Raw genomic sequence first — 19,893 nt, 5'->3', positions numbered from 1 at the left:
CCGAGTCATTATTGTCAGCAGCTTCTTCATTTCCACTACCAACGGGTTCATCATCCATGCATCATGCATCTACCTCAGAAGGGTCCACTCTAGCTCCCTCTCTACCGGTTCTGCCCTCTCTGACGTGCCCTACATCCTATTCATGCATCACCTACTGGCCTGATCCTTCCACAGTAGTCACTGCATCACCTTGCACCAGTCATAGCACTATGTTTATGTATACTCCCATATCAAAGTTCTCGTCCAATGCCATGCGTGAATATAAAGCTCATTCATTGTTCATTCTCATCTCGAACAACGTATGGACAATGACCGAACTGTTTGTAACAAGCTGTGGCCGCACACCCTCCAAGACAATAGTATGAGATTTCTAGTTTACACGCAAAAGGCTTATAATATGTAATTTCAGACCATCTAGGTCATTAGGTACCTCAACCGAATTCTCTATGTGCTAGCAGTTCTGAATTGTTACGAGCATCCCGTGCAAAACTACGGAACGTTCTCCATAATAAATATGAAAAATCATACCGTATCTGCTAAAGAAAGGTACATCTAATAAAATAACTACTTAGATGTATATACGATATACAACTAATTACGCTTGTCGATAAATAATAAATGTATTAACAATGCAAATTAAATAGTACAATACTTAACAATCCTAAATATTTAAGTAATTAACAATGCTAATTAAATCATCATTATTGAATTCAAATGAAATAATTAAACATGCTTACACCACTATCCATCCATCATTCTCATCACATCCCATCCCTAACCACCTCTCTGTCCATGCAACTGTTCGATACGCACCAATATTTTAATGAATTGAATTAAAATACTAATTAAACAGGCGCACACCACTATTAATTAAAAAAAATCAATTTGACAATTTTTGGTGCATTGTGATTTTAATTGAATCTTTCTATCTAACCCAAGTTTTTTTTTTAATCTTTCTAAAATTTATTTTTTTCCTTTTCCTTTCTTTTTCTATCTGTTCTCTCATTTCACCGACATCCTACTTACACGTATAGAGAGCATACATGCACTAGACCACCACCCTACATCACCAACAGCACAAAGTGCCACCACTAGACCATCATGTTATTAAACTAATTAAATAATTTAATTACACTGGCTAATCAAATTCACACTAATTACTATTATACAATCTACTTACTCTGACTAAGCAAATAATTACTATTATACAAATTCACACTAATTACTATTATACAAATTCACGCTAATTACTATTACATTGACTAAACAAATAATAAAATTCATATAATCAAACTAAACAAATATTATACAAATGTAATTGAATGGTTTAAACAATCTACTTGCTCTAATTACTATTATTACTGTAAGTATTAATTAAATACATAATTTAAGTATTTACTGTAACTCGTGTTGCTACTCCTCCTCGCCTCAGGCTGATTCTTCTCATCTCGCGCTGCTGCTTCTCCTCTCCTCCTTTGCTCGCGCTATTCATCTCCTCTCTTCTCGCAGCGCTGCATCTTCTTACCAGCCCGTGTCTCTTTATAGCGAAACATGGCAGCGCGAGGGATCCTTATAGCTAAGACATGTGAGCACGCGGAAACAACAGCGCGTGGGGTGCTATCAAAACCGACAAAGCCAAAGCGGCCAGCGCACTAAAAGCGATGACAGGACGTGACGTTAAGGGACGGCAACACCACGCGGGTCTCTATTCGGTACATGAGGTGTCGAATATGGTACTGTGCACCGTATTCGACACCTCAAATGCCGAATACATGGAGTTTTCGGTGTTTGAGATGCCGAATACAGATAATAAATTTACAAATACACCGATATATTATCTATTTTGGTAAATACGATGACGTTTGTTGTCTATTTTTGATTTTTTTAAAAAATACACTTGACAAGTGAATGTTTGTGAAGGGATGGCCAACTGGCCAAGTGGCGGTGGTCACGGACAACAGGTGGGCAGCAGATAACCACTAGGGAGGAGAGGAGGCCACCTTAGAGGGGATGATAGAGTGGCGACCGAAACGGTGGTGGTGGCTGACGTCAGGTGGGCGGCGGAGAAGCACTAAAGAGGTGCTGGCGAGCCACTGGTGGGACATGGATGCGCCATCTTCTCGAAGTCCCAAACTGCAAAATGTTTCCTTCTCCAGTGAGACTCCTGGCCATACGGCTTACGCAGTCATCATCATACAGTCACAATCCAACTTCTCCAAAACATCAACACCACATGATTTTGCAACATACAATGCCTATAACAGTTGGCATCTGGTACTTGATATGGGGATCATAGCAACTAGATGTCATTGTTACATTGAGCAACCAAAGTTTGATAACCATGTCGGGCTGAACATCGGTAGAGTTTGACAGACGGCATCAGTAGACTATAGGATAACCAGACACACCGGACAGAAGTGAAACACAAAGGCCTGCATCATCGCCAATCTCCAGACCAGCAGCATGGCACAGAAGCAGCCCTAGCTCGGATGCGAATTTAGTCCTGCAACTGGATGTAGTTAGAAAGTACGATTGCAGATGCAGTATAAACTTTTACTTTCCACAGTTTCAGTGGCAAAACATAATTGCCCAGTTGCTCAAAAGTAGTCTTGACTCCAAACTAAAGGGCGTTAACACTAATATTTTTACAAGACATGTAGCCATTTTTTAAGTAAGTATTAGAGACACATTAACATCATTGATTTGCAGTTATGAAGGACGACAATCTCTCCAGTCCAATTTACTTGTCGTTTTAATTCTATGCGCGTAAACATGGAATGAATAAATGTTGTATAATTGTATTCTTTACAACCAAAAAAAATGTACAGGGGTATTTGGAGGAAAATGTTTCCTAAAAGAACTAAGAGGCAAGCAATTACAAACCAAACCATTGTACTAGCATCAATTTGGAGTAAGTACCCTGTCTCTTTCCCCAAAGGTCAAGTAATTCAGTTGATCCTGATCCGTTTGAACACAAAGAAAAAGCTACTTCACGACCATGAAATGACAAGGTAAGATGATGGAATTAAATCACAAATAATTTTCCTAATCTAGCTACTGTGCTTGTCTTTTTAGTTATCCCAAGAAAAACGATAATCATAAAGAAGAGCACAAGCTATTGCTATTGTGATTGGCTCATAAATAATTCCCACTCTAGCACATAGGGACAGTTGTCACAATACCAAATTCTGGCAGCACGCACAAAAGTAATGCATTGAAAATAGCTGCACTAAGAACAAGAACAACATCGGGCTCCAGGCACATGCAAGAGAAGCAACAGATCAAAACCCATTAGAACCAAAGCGTCTTCAGCCAAGCTGTTTATGCCACATAAACCCATCAAGCCAACTTTCTGTAAGCCCAAAATGAATGCAATTTAGTACAAAGTACTATTTAGCTTACATGCTCTTATGGTAAAATGTTAATTTCACATAACTACGTATACTTAGAGAAAAGTATCAGAATAATACACATTTCACCACATATTTTGTACATTGGCAGTAGTTAAGTCCCACATATCAATCACACTGGCATGCATGTCCAAACAGTCAGATTTCGTTAAATCCAACGGAACAAGACTGCAGATAATTGAGATATTTGCTCATAGTACATGTGGTTCAACAAAATTCAATAGGAAACGTGTATTCGTTGGCCTGTTATACCAACATACATGCAATTTAACAAAATTGACTCTTACAAATACAAACAGTGGAAATGTTTAAGTTCCATAACCCTATACCACACATACCACACAGGCCGTAAGGTCTTAGCAGATATATGCTTTAGTCAATGCTTACTTGGCATAGGAAACTTGCATAAGCATGGCAGACAGGGCAGTAAACGCATCAAAGCCCAACAATACCTTGACTAAATCACTTCTTAAACAAGGTCATAGGGATATCGATAACTGAATCCTCACTATCAATTCATCCTAGAAAAAATAAAAATAAAAGACGCAACCAGACATGATCTATTGGACGGAAGGGGACTAATCACTGTTTCAACAAGATCATTAGGATTTTGATAAACATGAAATCTTCAATACCCGTCCACAGCTACAGAGCTGTCTTAGAAAATTAAACAATAAAGGACACACCAAACATGATCCATTAGATGGAAGGGGACTGCTTATAGAAAACAAAATTATTGGAGTTCAAATGGTAACTATAAATCTGTAACAGAATATATGCGTATATTACTTGATTAATTGATGAAATTTGAAGGCATGATACCCAACCGAATGGAACTTTTTCAAGGTTTTCTTAAAGATATATGAGCGGAATACCCAAAACAATAAAGTACTTTCCTTCAAGGTATATGATCAAAATATAAGCTGGCAAAATATACAATTGTCATCTTGGTGCCAAACCCGCACATATTGTTATAATCCAACATATGAAAAAGTAAAGTACCCAGCAGAACAAATCGGGGCTTGTGAAATCATATCCTGTAATATCCCTTGTTTGCATGTAGTTTTTAAGAAGCCAACTTAATTGCCAAATTTAAGTTTTTCAGTTAAACATGAACAAACATTTCCATCTGCAAAACGCTTCAGGAGGCAAATGAAAAGACGAATTTATACCTCTTGTTCAACATCTTGTGAATAAATTATTCCTGTAAAATGATATTTTTAATTTCTTGATTTGCTAAATACTGTGGGATGTACCATGACAGATGGTTTCTATAGTACAAGGTTCCATTTACATCACACTAGATTATGAATGTCTTATTTAAGCCGCAATAAAGAATAGTTAGAAACTAGAAAACCATGTTAATATAATCGATTCTAAAAAAAAGTTAATCTGGAACGACCTACAAGTCTCTAGCATTACAAATCATCGAATAGTCCACACTACATGTTGACCACAATATCCAGAGAAGCCCTAGATGCACCCACAGTCTGAGCTTTACATGAACCGTGGAAGGCTAAAACATACAATACATACATAAACTTATTCTTGCATCAAATCACATGACAGAACTGCAAATGCATGCAAAACACAAAATTCCAGTGGAGACTATGATAAAAACCTTACCAGTTCATATCCTTCTCGGTGACATGAATGGCGGGAACCCAAAGTACGAGTGGACATGAACATAAAGGTACTTAATTGAACTGAGCCTCTCAATCTTCAAGGTCTTAATCTCAAGTGAGAAACACACTGCATCCACCGTGTCTTGGGTTTTTTGAACACCTAGAAGGAAAATGTATCCTTCAGATGCACCAACGAAGTTACAACGGCAGGGCAATGGGATTACATTCTCCACCAGCCACTCATTGACCCTCTCGCCCTCATTTTGCATAATGGTGTAATAATCCACAGCTGTGCCATTCCTAATGAGACTAAGCATCGCAAGCCTGCCTTCCCCTGCCTCCACAATGACAACATCCCGCTCATCGTGGTCAGGGGGAAGGTCCACAGTGGAGAACTCCATCCTGTTGATGTCAAGCTTGAGCAACCTGTTCCTCCAGTTCACTTTCCAGTAGAAGCAGCCATACTCATAATGGGGCCAACCCAGAATGATGCCTGGTGGTGTATTCAAGCTTAGATCGACCCAACTGGTAGATGTACCGACACTCCAGCGGCTAGAGCCCGACGAGAAGATAAATACCACCAACTTTTCCGTGCAATGCGTCCTGCCAATCACTTTGAATGATGCCTCCTCCTCGTGTCCAGATGGGACAAGGAAGGCGTCGAAGAATCGGATCTTATGTTCCTGTACTTGGGCAGAGGCTACTAAGTCGTCCGGTATGGGAGGCAGCAGCAGGTATCGCCTGGACAAGGGGTCGCACACGGCGAGGTCCGGGAAGTAGACGCCGTCCTTCTCGTCGTCAGGGATGCACTGGAGGAGGACGCGGCCATCGCAGACGTCGCAGTGTTGCCATCTGCCAGGGAGGTAGTCGAAGATGAAGCCATCGGCGCAGGCGAGAGCGCGGGCAGCAGGGGCGTTGGGGTGGGGCGCCTCGGCGGGCTGGAACCCATCGCAGAGGATGCCGAGGAGGAGCGGGCGGTGGATGGAGCGGTACCGGCGGAGGAAGGACGGGTCGGCGATGAGGCGGCGGAAGGAGACGCAGGCGGCGGAGGCGCGGGCGAGATCGGCGGGGGAGGCGATCCGGAGGAAGATCTCCTCCAGGATCTCGTCAGCGAGGGGCGGCGGCTGCCTCGTCGGCGGCGCCACCGTGGCTTCGAGGCGGGGGAGGACCGGCTGAACCGGAGGCGCCATCGTCGGCTGGCCACCGGCCTCCGGCGAAGGGATCGAGGGTTTGTGCAGTTTGGGGACTGGGGACTGTGTTGGCCTAGCGACTAGCGAGTGTCACACGAGTCATGCTTTAGTCCAAGCGAGTCCACATAGTCCGGTGAACGTCAGTACAAAAATTTGTCCTGCACCATTGAGGAACCAGTGAAAATACTTCACCTAGAACCTATTTATGTAATTCTATTATCATAAGATGTGTTTCGAGCACCTTAATTCACAAGTGGACCACCGACAAAGTGATTTAATTAAGCTCTTTGATAGTTGTACGTATCATAGTGCTTAAGAATTAAATTCATTTATAACGTGGTCTATCTAAATGTCAGCATAAAATGCCTAAATAATAGTAGTAATCGTTATCGTCATCGTATATTGGTGTCACCATACAGTTGAACTTTTTGAAGTGGTGCCTTTCTATTCGATGCCACCGCGGCGCCACCCGTGCCGTGTCGAGGCCTCCCGCTGCGCGCGCAAGACCGCACCACGCCGGCCGCGGGGGCGGTGCAGTTGATTGTCCTCAGTCGCCGCAAACTCGCTCGTATCCAACACCGTTGAGAAATCCGGCACTAGGCATGTGTGTGTGCCGTCGCGCGTTCAACGTCACTGGATGCACGAGGCTTTCGCGTGCCTGAGAGGCCATCTAGCCGGCGCACCAGAATTCATCCAATCCTTCGTGTGGCGGGGCAAGAACATACGTCGTGATTGTGCCGATGTCTGGTCTACCCACGCAATGTAGCACGAATGAAAGCTGAATTCTCATACAACAAATTGCCTATTTCTGCAGCGCCACTCCTGGCCATATGGCTTCGGCTGTTGACGTCACATTATTATCGTATGGTGGATTTTTATACGTCATTGCTAGCGTATTCATTTCTCTTACTATCACCGTAAAGGACATATCAGGCCCCTACATCGCACTAGTTGAGCCTCTGATATTGACCTCTATTTGGATGCGTCTCTTACCTTCTTACCTTTTTTATCGATTGCGTCGATGCAATAGGAGTAAAATGACAGAATAATAAACCATAATCAACAAAATTGAAAGACCTATTAAACAGTCATAATACTCATACAACCTAAAGTGACAACATACAAGTCTCATACATATGACATAATATAGCTAACTTAATCGTCCAAAAGTTTGCGAAAGAAACTACGTCCTATTTTATAAATAAAGCTCTGCCGACTTAAAACCACCCACGATATGAATCCTAAACAAAGTCCTCCGAAAATTCATCCAAGAGATGATGTTGAGGGGAGCCCGTATCATCAATGTCCTTAGAGTGTGAGAGAGGTTGTGACTCGCCAAATAGCACTTTCCCTTGTGTAGCCTGAGTTGTAAAATTGTGGCACTTGTAACACAACGGATGCTCTCGCACCTCAGCCACGGGGACGAGGTACCCGTGTGCCTTGCACTACCAGAAAGCGGTGAGTGTGAGGTGCTATACCATATAGCATTATATGGCCCTCACCATACAACACCTCACGGTTCACCAATCCACAACGCACTTATGGTTTCAACGCATGTTGCAACTTGTTGTAGCGCCTACGCATTTCCCACAAATCAGGCACCACACGACGGTAGGATTGGTCTAAGGAGCTATAACAGCCCCAATGGCTTAAGCATATCATTAAGCATCATAAACATCATTGTTATCACGTTTAATTGTTTTGGTGAATTATGAACATGCTTTTTCAATTAAACATAAATTGTGAAAATCGATATTAATTGATGCTTTGTTAAGTAACTCACCATATTACTATACAACATAGAGCTGGAAATATTTTTAGAAATTAGTCCCTATCATGTGAAGAATATAAATGAATTTTTCCAAATTTTTGGGGATGGTTTTGAAGGCATAAAAATTACCACAAGTTAGAAAAGGTTGCATGTTTGGAGCATTTTAGTTCGAATTTGGCTCAAGAATTATGGTTCAAACTAGTTAAAAATGGGTTGCATATGAATTGTAGTTTCACACAAAATTTGTTACACAATTTTTGGACCATGGTAAGATATTCTTTTGAATAGAAGAAGTGGATATGATATTTTCCTTAGTCGGTCACTGTTCATCAGCCCCACATGTCATCCCTCTCTTTGCCTCTCACCTCCTCTCCCTCTCGCCGAGCACTGCACTGGGCGGCCACCGATTTTGCTGACTTCTGTGACCAGCCACGTCGCCGGAAAGCCAGAGCACGGCATCGAGGAGTGGCCGCAGTCCTTATCTTCTCCCCCTCCCTCTCTCTACTCTCCTCCCTCTCTCACTTGTCGTGCGCATGCAAGAGCAGAGCACACAGAGCGTAGCCGAGCAACACACTGGCCGACGGTAAAAATCTGAGCCGTCGAGCTCACCTCCGCCCCGGCCAAGCCCCCAGGAGCTCGTGTGGAGCTTCACCGAAGTCTCCCCGGCCGTTTCCCCTCCGAATCCACTGCAGGCCCATTGTGTGGGCGCCTTCTTCTTCGTCTCCGAAGGCCGAGTTCCGCACCTCACTGCTGAGCCATCGGACCACCGCCTCTCTGGCCCAACCGACACCATGGTGAGCTTCCCCGCGATCTCTTGAACCCGTTGCACGCTTAGTTTTCCCTTTTCCCTGTCGCCGGCGCGCTTCTCCACATGAGCCACTCGCCGCCGCCACCTCGGCGCATGCTGCCGGCCGGGCCACCGTCAGGCCTGTCGAAAACTAGCCGCGCCGTTGGATCCACATGCTTGCGTAGATGCTGTAGGGGTGCTCGTCCAGCTCGATTGCGTCGTCGTTTAACCGTCGGCTCGCCGAACCGCATCGCCGCCGTGCTGTTTCCGCCGTGCACCGCCGCTCGTTGCCTTCCGGCCATCGCCGTCGACGACATGTACACCAGTCGAGTTCACGCGCTCTACTGATTGCGTTACTGTCCTCCCCGGCCAATGCTGTTGTGCCGTTCGCCGCCGACCTGGGCGGGGTTCAATTTTGACCCGAGTCAAACCAGCCGGGCCCACTGTCAGCCTTAGTGGCTAGCGGGCCGGGAGTGCAAAGAGTATTCCAGGAATTTTAATAATCGAGAAATTCCAGAAAATGCGAATTAGAATATTTGTTCAATATTAAATCAGCTGGAATTTGTAAAATACATAGGAAATTGTGTATAGCTCCAAAAATCATGAAACCAATTTTGTTAGGTTTATATGATCAGTACTTACATGATAAAAATACTGGGAGCTATGAAATGTGTATTTAAATTGCATGGGTTAATAAAATAGATTTGAGCTTCATTAATCCATAATTAAATATTGGTAACTCCAAAATTGATGAAATCAATTTTGTAAATCTTGTTAATTGATTCCCTGCTCATTAAAAATAATCATGCTCATGTTAGACATGATTATTTAGGGTTAAGCATTGTGTTAAGATTAATTAATCCAGAAAAATAAGTAGATGCTTAACATTAATCCAAATTAAGAAAATTTTGAGGCTTAAACTCATGTCATGATGCACTGCATCTCCACCTTGTCATGCATTGTGGAGCATCTGTCATTGCATATCATTCGTGCTCATCATTGCATGCGTTCTTCAATAGTGAACGAAGAATCGGAGTGTGACGCGAGTGTGATCGAGGTTGACATCGAGGCACACCATTTCTGTGAGTTCTGTTCAGGAAGTATTAGGCAAACCTCGGAGTAGCAAGGCAAGCATCTAAGCATACTACGCCCTTTATATATGTTTGCATGTGTTGAGTCCAGTGTCGGGCTAATATGGGTAGAACCTATGTTGATGTATTATCTCTGCCTTGACTTATTGATGAATCCTTATCCTTGTAGTCTTGATGATATAGTTGGTGTCTAGCTTCAAGATTTATTCGAAATGCTTAGCAATGCTTAGGTCATCGGTAGAAGTCGAGCGACGGTGCTGCCATTGTATGCGAGCTTAGGGCTTAATCACTGTTTACAGATACGAAGGTAAGGTTGAGATGAATGGTTGAGATGTGAGATTGAGACGAGATGTGGGCGGTGTTAGGGGTATCTTCTGCCTAGGAGGAGTCCTCTGGGTAGTTCGGGAGAGGAGCCCGAATACCATAGACCGCTTGCATCGTTTAAGGCCGTTCGTCGGTACAATTGGCTCTAGCACTTACCGTACTCACCACATGCTGATCTAATGGTAAGGTAAGCCGATTATTTTATGCTGTGCCGACACTTGCCTTGAGGTTCTATGACGTGTAAGAGAAAAAGAAAAGGAGAAGCAAGGTGGTGGGGAGCCGGAGGTGTCTGGGACACGCTCGCGGTAACCCCGGTGCCATAGAGGTATTGCAAGTGGGTGGTTCCAGGTATGAGAAAGGTTGACTCGAGTACCCCCTTGTGTGTACTTTCGTGAGTAGCACAAGCCGAATGGTCCTCAAGTCGTGTGGGTAAAGTTGTACCCCTGCAGGGTGTAAGAACAATTCAAATTGCCGCGCTCTCGGTCATGAGCATGCTATTGTTTCATTTGTATCGGTCGTAGAGTTTACGAATGTGGGATAAGGTTACGGTGTGATGGTTTTGTTGGTGGGTTGTCGATGAGGTACTATGGTTACTATACATACATATCCAAGTTGTGGTTTACAGGGCAGAAGTGTAGCTGTTTTTTAGTTAAGTATAGATGCTCACACATATGTGTCTAGGTTGCTTACCGCATATGTTTTACTTAACCTTGTGGCCTACTCTTGCTAACAGCTCAATACATAATCCTTGGAGTCGAGCTAAGTATATGTGCTCTATATGGTTTAAGTCTTGCGAGTACCTTTGTACTCATGCCCGTGTTTTCAGGTTCTGCTGGTGAGGGTGATGCGTTGTTTGGCTACTTCGTGCCCGCCAATGCAGGTGGTGGGCAAGAGTAGTGCATCCTACTCTGGTGAGGCATAACTTTTAGGGTGGAGCCTAAGGGCATATGGTTCTACTCTCCTTTTGCTGTTGTTAAGGTTTATTTTCCGCTGCGTAGTTCCTCTTTGTGTAAACTGTTGCAAATGATTACTTGCTTAAGAACTTGTAATATAACTTTAATTACTCGCTCTTTCTTAAGCTATGTTGTGATATGCATGTTGGGAAGACATGTGTTCCGATTTTGAGCATAAAACACGTGCCGGGACTACCAGAATAGTATTCTGGTTAATCACTGAGGTTGTGATTATGAATAATGATCCTCCTAATGATTAATTAGAATACTGTTTGGACGGTTCCTCACAGGAGCGAACCAATTCTACCATGCAGTGCTCATTGAGTGGGACCACATTTGGGATATCTTCAAAGTAGTTGATGTTGTTGCCCTAAATTAGAAAATAGATGAACGACCATCCACGGAGAACTGGCAGTTCATCACGAAGTGCAGCCATCACCTTGTACGCTACAGCTTGGACCGCCATTTCTTCTGAAGTCCCCATCGTCTCGAAGTAGTGGGGATGACCCCACCTTCAATGATCCTTGCTTGAATGTCTATAGTCGCCAAGTAGTCCACCATATCCGGTCCAATTCCTCGCACATATACCGCATACTCCGGCTCATAGGTGAAGTTAGCACGCCAAAGCATTTCGCGGAGGAGTGCATGAAAACCTTCCACACGCTTAGCACGAGTAGCCATTACCAACATAACAGCAGTCATCCTTAACCCATTAAGAAAGAGATGAGTTAAAGATCAAATTTAGACATGTTAACAACAAGAAGAGGTACGATTAGCTCTAAGATAAGATGGGAAATAAATAGAACAAATACTTAAGAACTAAAGATAAACTTTAGTGGGTTATCTTAGTGAGGTTGACAAAATTATATGAACCCATCTTAAGCATTTTTAGGCTACTTTATTAAACCAAGCTCTGATGCCACCCTGTGAGGAACTGTCCAGATAATATTCCAATTAGTCATTAAGTCGATCATTTCTCATGACTAACCAAAATATCATCTCGGTAGTCTCAACATGTGTTTTTTCTTTCAGGATCATAACACACGCCTTTACAACAAACACATCATCACAATATATAATAAAGAGCGAGTAATTCAAAATAAGTTACTAGTCTTTAAACAAATTAAACTTTACAACAAAATACATGATCCACATACCGATAGAGTATCTACGCAGTGGAAAGTACATAGCTACAAAAGGTGGGTAGCGTCGTTTGCCCTAAGGCGCCACCCCAAAATATCCACACACGAGTAGTAGGCACTACTCTTGCCCATCGCCAACATCAGCGGATGTAAAGTAGCCAAAAACTAATTCTTTCTCACCTGAAAAGCAAACAAAGTACATAAGTACAAAGGTACTCGCAAGAATTAATCCATAGTAAGCACTTATAAATAACCCGACTCTAAGGAGAATACAATTTGGATAATTAGCAAGAACTCGGCCTCAAGGTTAAGTAAGTTCTTAAGCAAATGCAATTTTAACTCAAGTGTAAGCATCTATATCTAACCATGAGCAACATTCTATCCTGAGATCATCAACATAACTATAACTATAATACGAACCAAACCTCCCATCATCAACATCACTATTCATCTCCCATCATGATCACAAACGGAAACTCTACGACTGCTGTAAATGGACAAAAGTGTGCTCATAACCAAGAGCGCGACAATTCAAATTGTTTTATATACCTTGCAGGGGAGTACCTCTTTACCCACATGACTTGAGGACCATTCGGCTCGCGTGACCAAACAGATCCACACAAGGGGTACTCATGTCAATCTTTCACAAATAAGCCCCAACCGTTTGGACATGCGCCTCGACATACGAGGGTCATCTAGAACTACACCCAGAGCAAACTAGATAGCCCTTCCAAGCCTATTATGCCGACAACACACGAGGCTAGCATGCCAAAAGATCACAGCTACACAAGGTATTCGGCTCATCCGTCCTATATACAGATACGTGGTAAGTACAGACAAGTGCTAGAGCCAACTATAACAATGAACAATGCTTAATCGATTCAACGAGCCTATAGCCTCCTAGACTCCTTTCTTGAGTCATCCTTATTGCCCACCCAAACCTCGTCTCTTCCTCACGATCTCATACTTCCCATCATCCTCCATTATTATTATCTTTGTGAAATATAGTAAGTCATAAGCTCGCAAACGATGGCCGAACCACCGCTCGACTTTACCGACGACCTAAGCCATGCTAAGCATAACACATTCATTTTAAGTTAGATAATTACTTGACATGAACAACCCAGGTTACGAAGGATCAAGCGATAAACAATGTCAAGAGAGAGTAATGCAACAAATAGGATCTAACCCAAAACCCGACATAAGACTCATTGACATGCAAACACACATAGGGAATAACTTATCAATTGGCACAATATATGATCCAAAGTAATGGGATGAAAATGTTTAAATGCTTGCCTTATTGATTAGCTTCACAAGCAACAGAAACAACCTTCGGATCGCCCTCGATCACGCCCATGTCACCCTCTGGTCATTCGTTCACTAAAGAAGAACGCGTGGAATGATGAACATGAAAGAGATGCAATGAAATGTGCTGCATGATGCATATTAGTAGTGGATGCATCCTATCATCAAGCTAAAAGTACAAAACATACAAAAAAAACAACAAAAGTTTGAGATCTAAACATCGTCGAAAAGTAACAGGAGTCCAGAGTCTCTGGACAACTCTCCGGATTTTTCCGGAGTCTACGCATAATTCTCCGGACTCTTTGGATTTTTCCAGAGTCTACGCATAATTCTTTAGACTCTCTGGATTTTTCCAGAGTCTTCGAAGTTCTGCAGAACAATTGTTCACGATGATTCGTCGATCGAATCGACTTGCATGTTGAAATCTAAACCACATGAACATGCAATGACACTAATACATTGGTTCTAAACCTAATACACTCACTCTACACCCTTGATTTACTAGCTATATCATCCAAACCTTCTTTCCATCTCTAATACCTCAAGAACACGATATTACTTTGCTAATCTTTCATTGCTCTCCACAAATTCAACCAAGACTGAGTTAAAACTTGCGATGCTATCAAGGAAATCCTAGAGTACTTACCCAAAGTCCCTTGCCCAAGTTTGTGACCTTTGGTGAAGGAGAAATCGAAGGAAATGCTCGGCAGAGAGGATGACTCAGCTGCTGAAATTTCAGAGAAAGGGAGGTGACGAATTTGAATTGGAAAACCTACAAACATTCATGCATGTGAGCAAGAATTAGATGGATGGAGAGCTAGAAAGGCGGAGAATGTCATAGAGTGATATGCAAACCTCGTTTCTTGCTCCTTGGGTGAGATTTTGGGGAAAGAATGAAGAAAGTGCTTGAGGGAGAAGAGAGGGGTTGCTGCCTTTGCTTTGTCCAGCTGGGAGAGAGAGCAATAGAGTGAGTGAGTGAGTGAGGTGTGAGAGAGGAGGGGGTCAGGCTGCAGCTGAGAGAGAGGGAGGGGTGAGGACCAGCTCAAGGTGGGCCCCACTTGTAAGAGAGACAAGGTAAAAATTGTTGCTAAACTTTTATAACAACTGGTGAAGTAATTAACTTCTAAGCGAGACTTAAACTAACAAAAAGTCTAACGTTTGTTATTTTCAAAACGCCTAACAAAAATCAAAACACCAATTGAGATAGCAAGCAATCCAAAATACTAAATAATAAACATGATGATTATGATGCTTAATGATATGTTTATGCTTAAGGACATGAGTAAAGAATTGGGACGTGACAGTTTCAATAGGTAAAGTTCTTTCCCTCGAATTTTGACATGTTATCACCATTCCCCAGGGCCATTGCTCTAAGATTTTAAGCCTATCAAGAGCACAAGACTCTGATACCAATTGAAAGGATCTAACGACCCTAGAAGGTGAACAATGCTCTAATCAAATTTTAACTTCTATCGATTTCTAGAACAAATAGCAATTTTAACCTAGATGAAGGAAAAGTAACTACTCAAGCAAGCAAGCTAGAACAAATCAAACAAACATGCAAGCAAAGAACTCAATAGTAAATGCAGAATTGAAACTTGCATAAAACTAAATGCTTGAAGTAAATTGCGGGAAAGTAAGTGAGTAGGGAAACCTAATTGATAACTTTATACCTTAAGTCACTTGATCTTCACAAATAACTTGGCCTTTGCTCTTATTGTCAATCGTCATATGGAGCCTAACCCCACTCGCTCAAGCATATAGCAATTTTGTTAGTCCATAAACACTTAATTGGCAGTCTCATACATGTAGTCACTTAATCTTCATAAGTGACTTAACCTTCATATTTCTTGTCAATCTTCTTAAGATTCTCCTTTATCTCATGGGCATTACCTAGAGCTCAATGACATCAATGCATTTCTTTGATCTCATAACATTCCTTAATGAATACATACTTTATCACTTATGCATCTCCTATAGAATAGCCTACTAACAATTTCAATACAATTATTAGTCTATAAGTATTGTCATTACTTACCCGAGCATCACCCAGAGTTCATTCATCTTGATACATATCTCTTCTACATGCATCACCTATAGAACAACATACTAACAATTTTCAACCTAATTGTTAATCCATAAGTATTATCATTAGTTATCAAAACCACACTTAGGGCTAGATGAACCTTTAGTTAGGGTTCGGGCTCCCGGTGAGGCCATGCTAAGGAGGATGGGTGGGGCGGCGGGCGAAACTTCGCGGGCGGCAAGTGTGTTGGTTGGTGTTGGCAACATGGACGACTAACCGATGGCCAGTTGTTGTAGATGGGTTAGCGAAGTGGAGATGGAGAATAAGGTTAGGCGAGGGCGAATAAGGAGAAATGGCTGGAAACAATGGGAAAGAAGAGCCAGAGGTGGGATATGAATTATGGTTCCTTGGATCATCATCAATGGTTGAGGAACAGTGAGAGTAAGGCTCCTGATTTCTGGTTGATTCTAAACTAGAAACTCCCCTAGTCTTATCAAGGATGGCTACGGAGTGATGCACTTGGTGGCGGAAAAAGACAATGCAATAGAAGAGAGGTGAGGACAGATGAGAAGGTTGGAGGCAGCGACAGCAGGGAGGACGAGAGTGCGGGAGTATGAAATACATAAGAGGCAAGAGGTTAGGTGATCAAGGCAGTTGGATCTTTGTCCAACATAGTTTGGAAAAAAAAATGTACAAAATCAATCACTTAGTGACAAACATATAAAATAAATTTACCATTCACATCTACTAAAGGTTATTTACATGGAGCATCATAGAGTGCATACCTAAAGCCACTTAAAATCTGGTCCATATTAAATGTCATTATCAATTCCGCGCCATCTTGTTTCAGTTCAATCAATAATTTGAACATCACAGTCAAATATCAAATGTCCCTACAGAAGTAGTACCCGTACATTAGTACCATCTCGTACAGATGAATTCTTTTGGGCATTTTGGATACATACTGCACACAGCACACAAACATGGCAGAAATGCAAAGACATTTTCTGACTGTGGTAATAACTCCAATCCCACGACCGTTTAATTATACACACGAACAATACCAGCTCCACAAGTGTAACTATACTGGGTATGCAGTACAATCAGATGTTTCTTACTATATCATCATTCTAACCAAAACAACACAACATGAAGTTCCACACGTCTATGAGAATATGGGAAATTTGGGACACAGTCTGACAGTTCATACAGCAAGCTCACTCTATCATTTTGAGCCTTGAGGACTAGAACGTTGCTCTAACCACGACTCCACTGAAGCTGTCACAAAGAAGACAATAAATCAGGTTATACATTGGACATATCCAACAAAGATATAGTACTTGGCAAACAGATTAGGTGAAAAAAAAGGAAAGGAAGAAAGAAGAACAGCTAAGACAATTGTTATGACTTTTGATGAACAATATACGATAAACCAGCCTCATAATGTAGGAGTGCAGGCTTTTTTTGGTCAATCATAATATTGATCTCAACTGAATTTGACAGTGTAACTGTAAACACTCACTTTTATGTTCTTATCAGTGTAATTTGCAGTACATGATGGGATTTATAGCCCGACAGAGAAAGGTAAACACAAAGTAATAGATCGTCAAGAATTTAGACCATGAGAATTGGTGCCTTCATGTAACAATGCATAACTTAGGTTATTATAGGAATAGAAACCACAAATTCTTTGTTGGGACAATCAACATACTATAAGTGTGTCATCTATGACTGTAAGTATATAACTACCACATATACTCTGGGTCCTCTGCCTCATACAAAATTGAGTACAATATGGCATGCTCAGAGCCATCCATTGAAGTGTTGGAAGATTGACATCAAGGCGAGGAGCTCTAACTATGAATGTCTAAAGAAAAAAATCTGAGTCCCTCCCGCATCTTTGAACAATGTGTTGATTTCAAATCAAACAGTATTCAGAGCAATTCCTTTTTAGAAATAAGGACGTTTTCCCGGATTTCAATCTTACAAACTGAAACTAAAGTCTTCAGTTCTAAGCATAGAGTTTAGTGATTCCAACCGGACAGCACCAGCTTTCGCAACGTGCCAAACCAACATTATTCGGAGCAATGACCGAGAATCTTAATTCCTAGCATTTTAATTTTAATAATGTAGATTATTTCAAATCAACATTATGAGATAAATTTATATATCAGAGGATGACCAAAAGCCTATTATGCTTCCTTCTCCAATAGCATGAACAAGGTAAGTCGTGTTTAACGGAATGAGTTTTTCCAAGGAAAAAAATTATGACTGATGAAATGGTCCAAATGTAAACTGGATTCAAACTAATATTTCTTCTCCAATAACTTGAACACAATAACACTCCTTCAAAATAATATTTTTGATCTATTAATTTTTACGATTCATGAGGTCACTAAAATGGTAGATATAGTACTCATAATATGGAGGATCCTTTCTTTCACTCGAGTGATGATCTTAAAATGGAAACATATGTTAGTGGAACAATCAAGTAATAAATTACAACTACGTTCCTGGTATGTGAATTGTGATTACCAAAACTACAAAGAATAGAAAAGTACACCACTACATAACTGTGTGGACAAGATTACCAATTACAAATCTACAATAGTCAATAATGAACTATCAAGCATCAGAAAAGGTAGTGTGATAACTACGCAAGGAAGGAGTTTACCACATTAGATAGTCTGTGACGACAGCGATGGTGGAAAGTTGGTATATATGTGGGCACGTAGAATGTGGTGCTTCAACTCACACAACCTCTCAAGCTGCATAGTCTTGACGTCCAGTGAAAAGCATTCTAAGTCTGCCCTCTCCACCGATGAGCTTACATGCACCCCTGATGAGCTAAGGTGTTCAGGAAACCTTAGCAGGAGTAAGTACCTCTCCGTTGCACCCCTGATGTAATGCCGAAACCCAGGATCCAATGGGATTATCTTCTCCATCTGCCAGTAGTTGGAATCGTCACCATCGCCTCTCCTAACTGTATAATGGAGGCTAACTGCGCCATCTGCAATGTGATCACGGAGGACAAACATCCCGACCCTGGCTTCCCCTGCCTCCACAATTGCGATCTGTCGCCTATGGCAGCCGGGTGGGAGGTCAGCAATGGAGAACTCCATCCTCCCGGCGTTGAGCATGAGCAACTTGTCTCGCAAATCCATGATCCAGTAGAAGCAGCCGAGGGCGTATTGGCGCCCGAAGAACACAGGGCTCCGTGACGACACGCCCGCGCCCGTCATCAGATCGCTCCAGGCCAGGGACGCGACAGCTCGCCATTGCCCGGTACTGGAAGAGAAGGCGAAGGCAACCAGCTTGGATTTGCACTGCGCCATCCAGACCACTTCAAACGACGTCTCGTCAGCCGCCGCAGCATCCTCGGCGCCGTCATCTCCGCGGGGAGCGAGGAAGAGCTCGCACCAGCGGTCGAACTCCACGCGGCGTGGGAGCTCCACCGAGTTGGTCAGGTCGTCGGGGACCGAGGGGAGCAGGACGCACCGGCGGTGCAAGGGGTCGCAAACCGCGATCTCCGTGAATACAGGATGCTCCTCACCCGCGTCCTCGGGTGCGCAGTCGAGGAGGACGCGGCCGTTGCGGACGTCGCGGACAACCCAGCGGTCCGGGGAGGGGAGGAAGGAGAAGGAGAAATCCGCAGCGAGGGAGACGGCGCGCGCGGCGGGCGCCGAGGCGTGGGGCGGGAGCGCCGGGTGGAAGTCGTTGTTGTCGAGGAAGCCGACGAGCGGGGCGGGGTGGAGCGAGCGGAAGCGGCGGAGGAAGGCGCGGTCGGCAACGAGACGGCGGTAGGAGACGCACGCGGCCGAGGCGCGGAGTCGGCTGGCTCGGGCAGGCGGAGGAAGATCTCCGCCAGGAGGTCGTCGGTCAGCCCCGCCGGTCAGGCCATCTCGTGGACGGCCGGACAGAAGGGTTTGGGATCGGGGCTCCAGGAGCGCTGGTAAAGTCAACGCCGGCGCATGTTTGGTCGGGGTCAAAGACTGCAAAGGAGCAAGTGCACGGCTGGCTTCTGCTGGACCAAATCTCCGGGCTATTTGGACCATAGTAGATCTGGGCTGATTATACATAACGAATCAGCCCAAATGGACCTACCTATTTCGGCCAATCCGTTCAAGGGCTCCATCCCTGATTCAAAGCAATTTTAGGCCTTTTCTGGTCCAGTTTGAGCCCAAAAATGTCCTATTTATTTATATATTTTTAAAATTTGGAATTTGCAAATTTACACATCCATACTCATGTCAAAGGAGCAAGTGC

At 43.1% G+C, this 19,893-nt stretch overlaps 2 protein-coding genes across 4 annotated transcripts; both read right to left on the bottom strand.

Annotated features, from left to right (window-relative positions):
• Positions 1–2,194: 2,194 nt before the first annotated feature.
• On the bottom strand, positions 2,195–6,359 carry LOC133891376 (uncharacterized). 3 transcript variants are annotated; one of them, XM_062332088.1, is made up of 3 exons: positions 6,029–6,358; positions 5,037–5,887; positions 2,195–2,503 (listed from the first exon to the last, which is right to left on the bottom strand). In XM_062332088.1, exons 1-2 carry the CDS (start codon positions 6,223–6,225, stop codon positions 5,041–5,043), a joined length of 1,044 nt encoding a protein of 347 aa, XP_062188072.1. In that variant the 5' UTR covers positions 6,226–6,358; the 3' UTR covers positions 2,195–2,503; positions 5,037–5,040. The 3 variants fall into 3 exon arrangements, with proteins under 3 accessions (XP_062188072.1, XP_062188070.1, XP_062188071.1); XM_062332086.1 differs by having other exon boundaries at positions 5,037–6,355; XM_062332087.1 differs by lacking the exon at positions 2,195–2,503 and adding an exon at positions 2,510–3,352 and having other exon boundaries at positions 5,037–6,359.
• Positions 6,360–16,515: 10,156 nt separating this feature from the next.
• Positions 16,516–19,682, bottom strand: LOC133890334 (uncharacterized). Its single transcript, XM_062330739.1, has 2 exons — positions 18,305–19,682; positions 16,516–16,905 (listed from the first exon to the last, which is right to left on the bottom strand). Exon 1 carries the CDS (start codon positions 19,680–19,682, stop codon positions 18,306–18,308), a length of 1,377 nt encoding a protein of 458 aa, XP_062186723.1. The 3' UTR covers positions 16,516–16,905; position 18,305.
• Between the last annotated feature and the right edge of the window lie 211 nt (positions 19,683–19,893).

This window comes from Phragmites australis, chromosome 14, assembly GCF_958298935.1.
Source record: "Phragmites australis chromosome 14, lpPhrAust1.1, whole genome shotgun sequence".
Classification (NCBI taxonomy): domain Eukaryota; kingdom Viridiplantae; phylum Streptophyta; class Magnoliopsida; order Poales; family Poaceae; genus Phragmites; species Phragmites australis.
The sequence above is the reverse complement of the archived record's forward strand: the minus strand, read 5'-3'. Positions and strand labels throughout refer to the sequence as shown.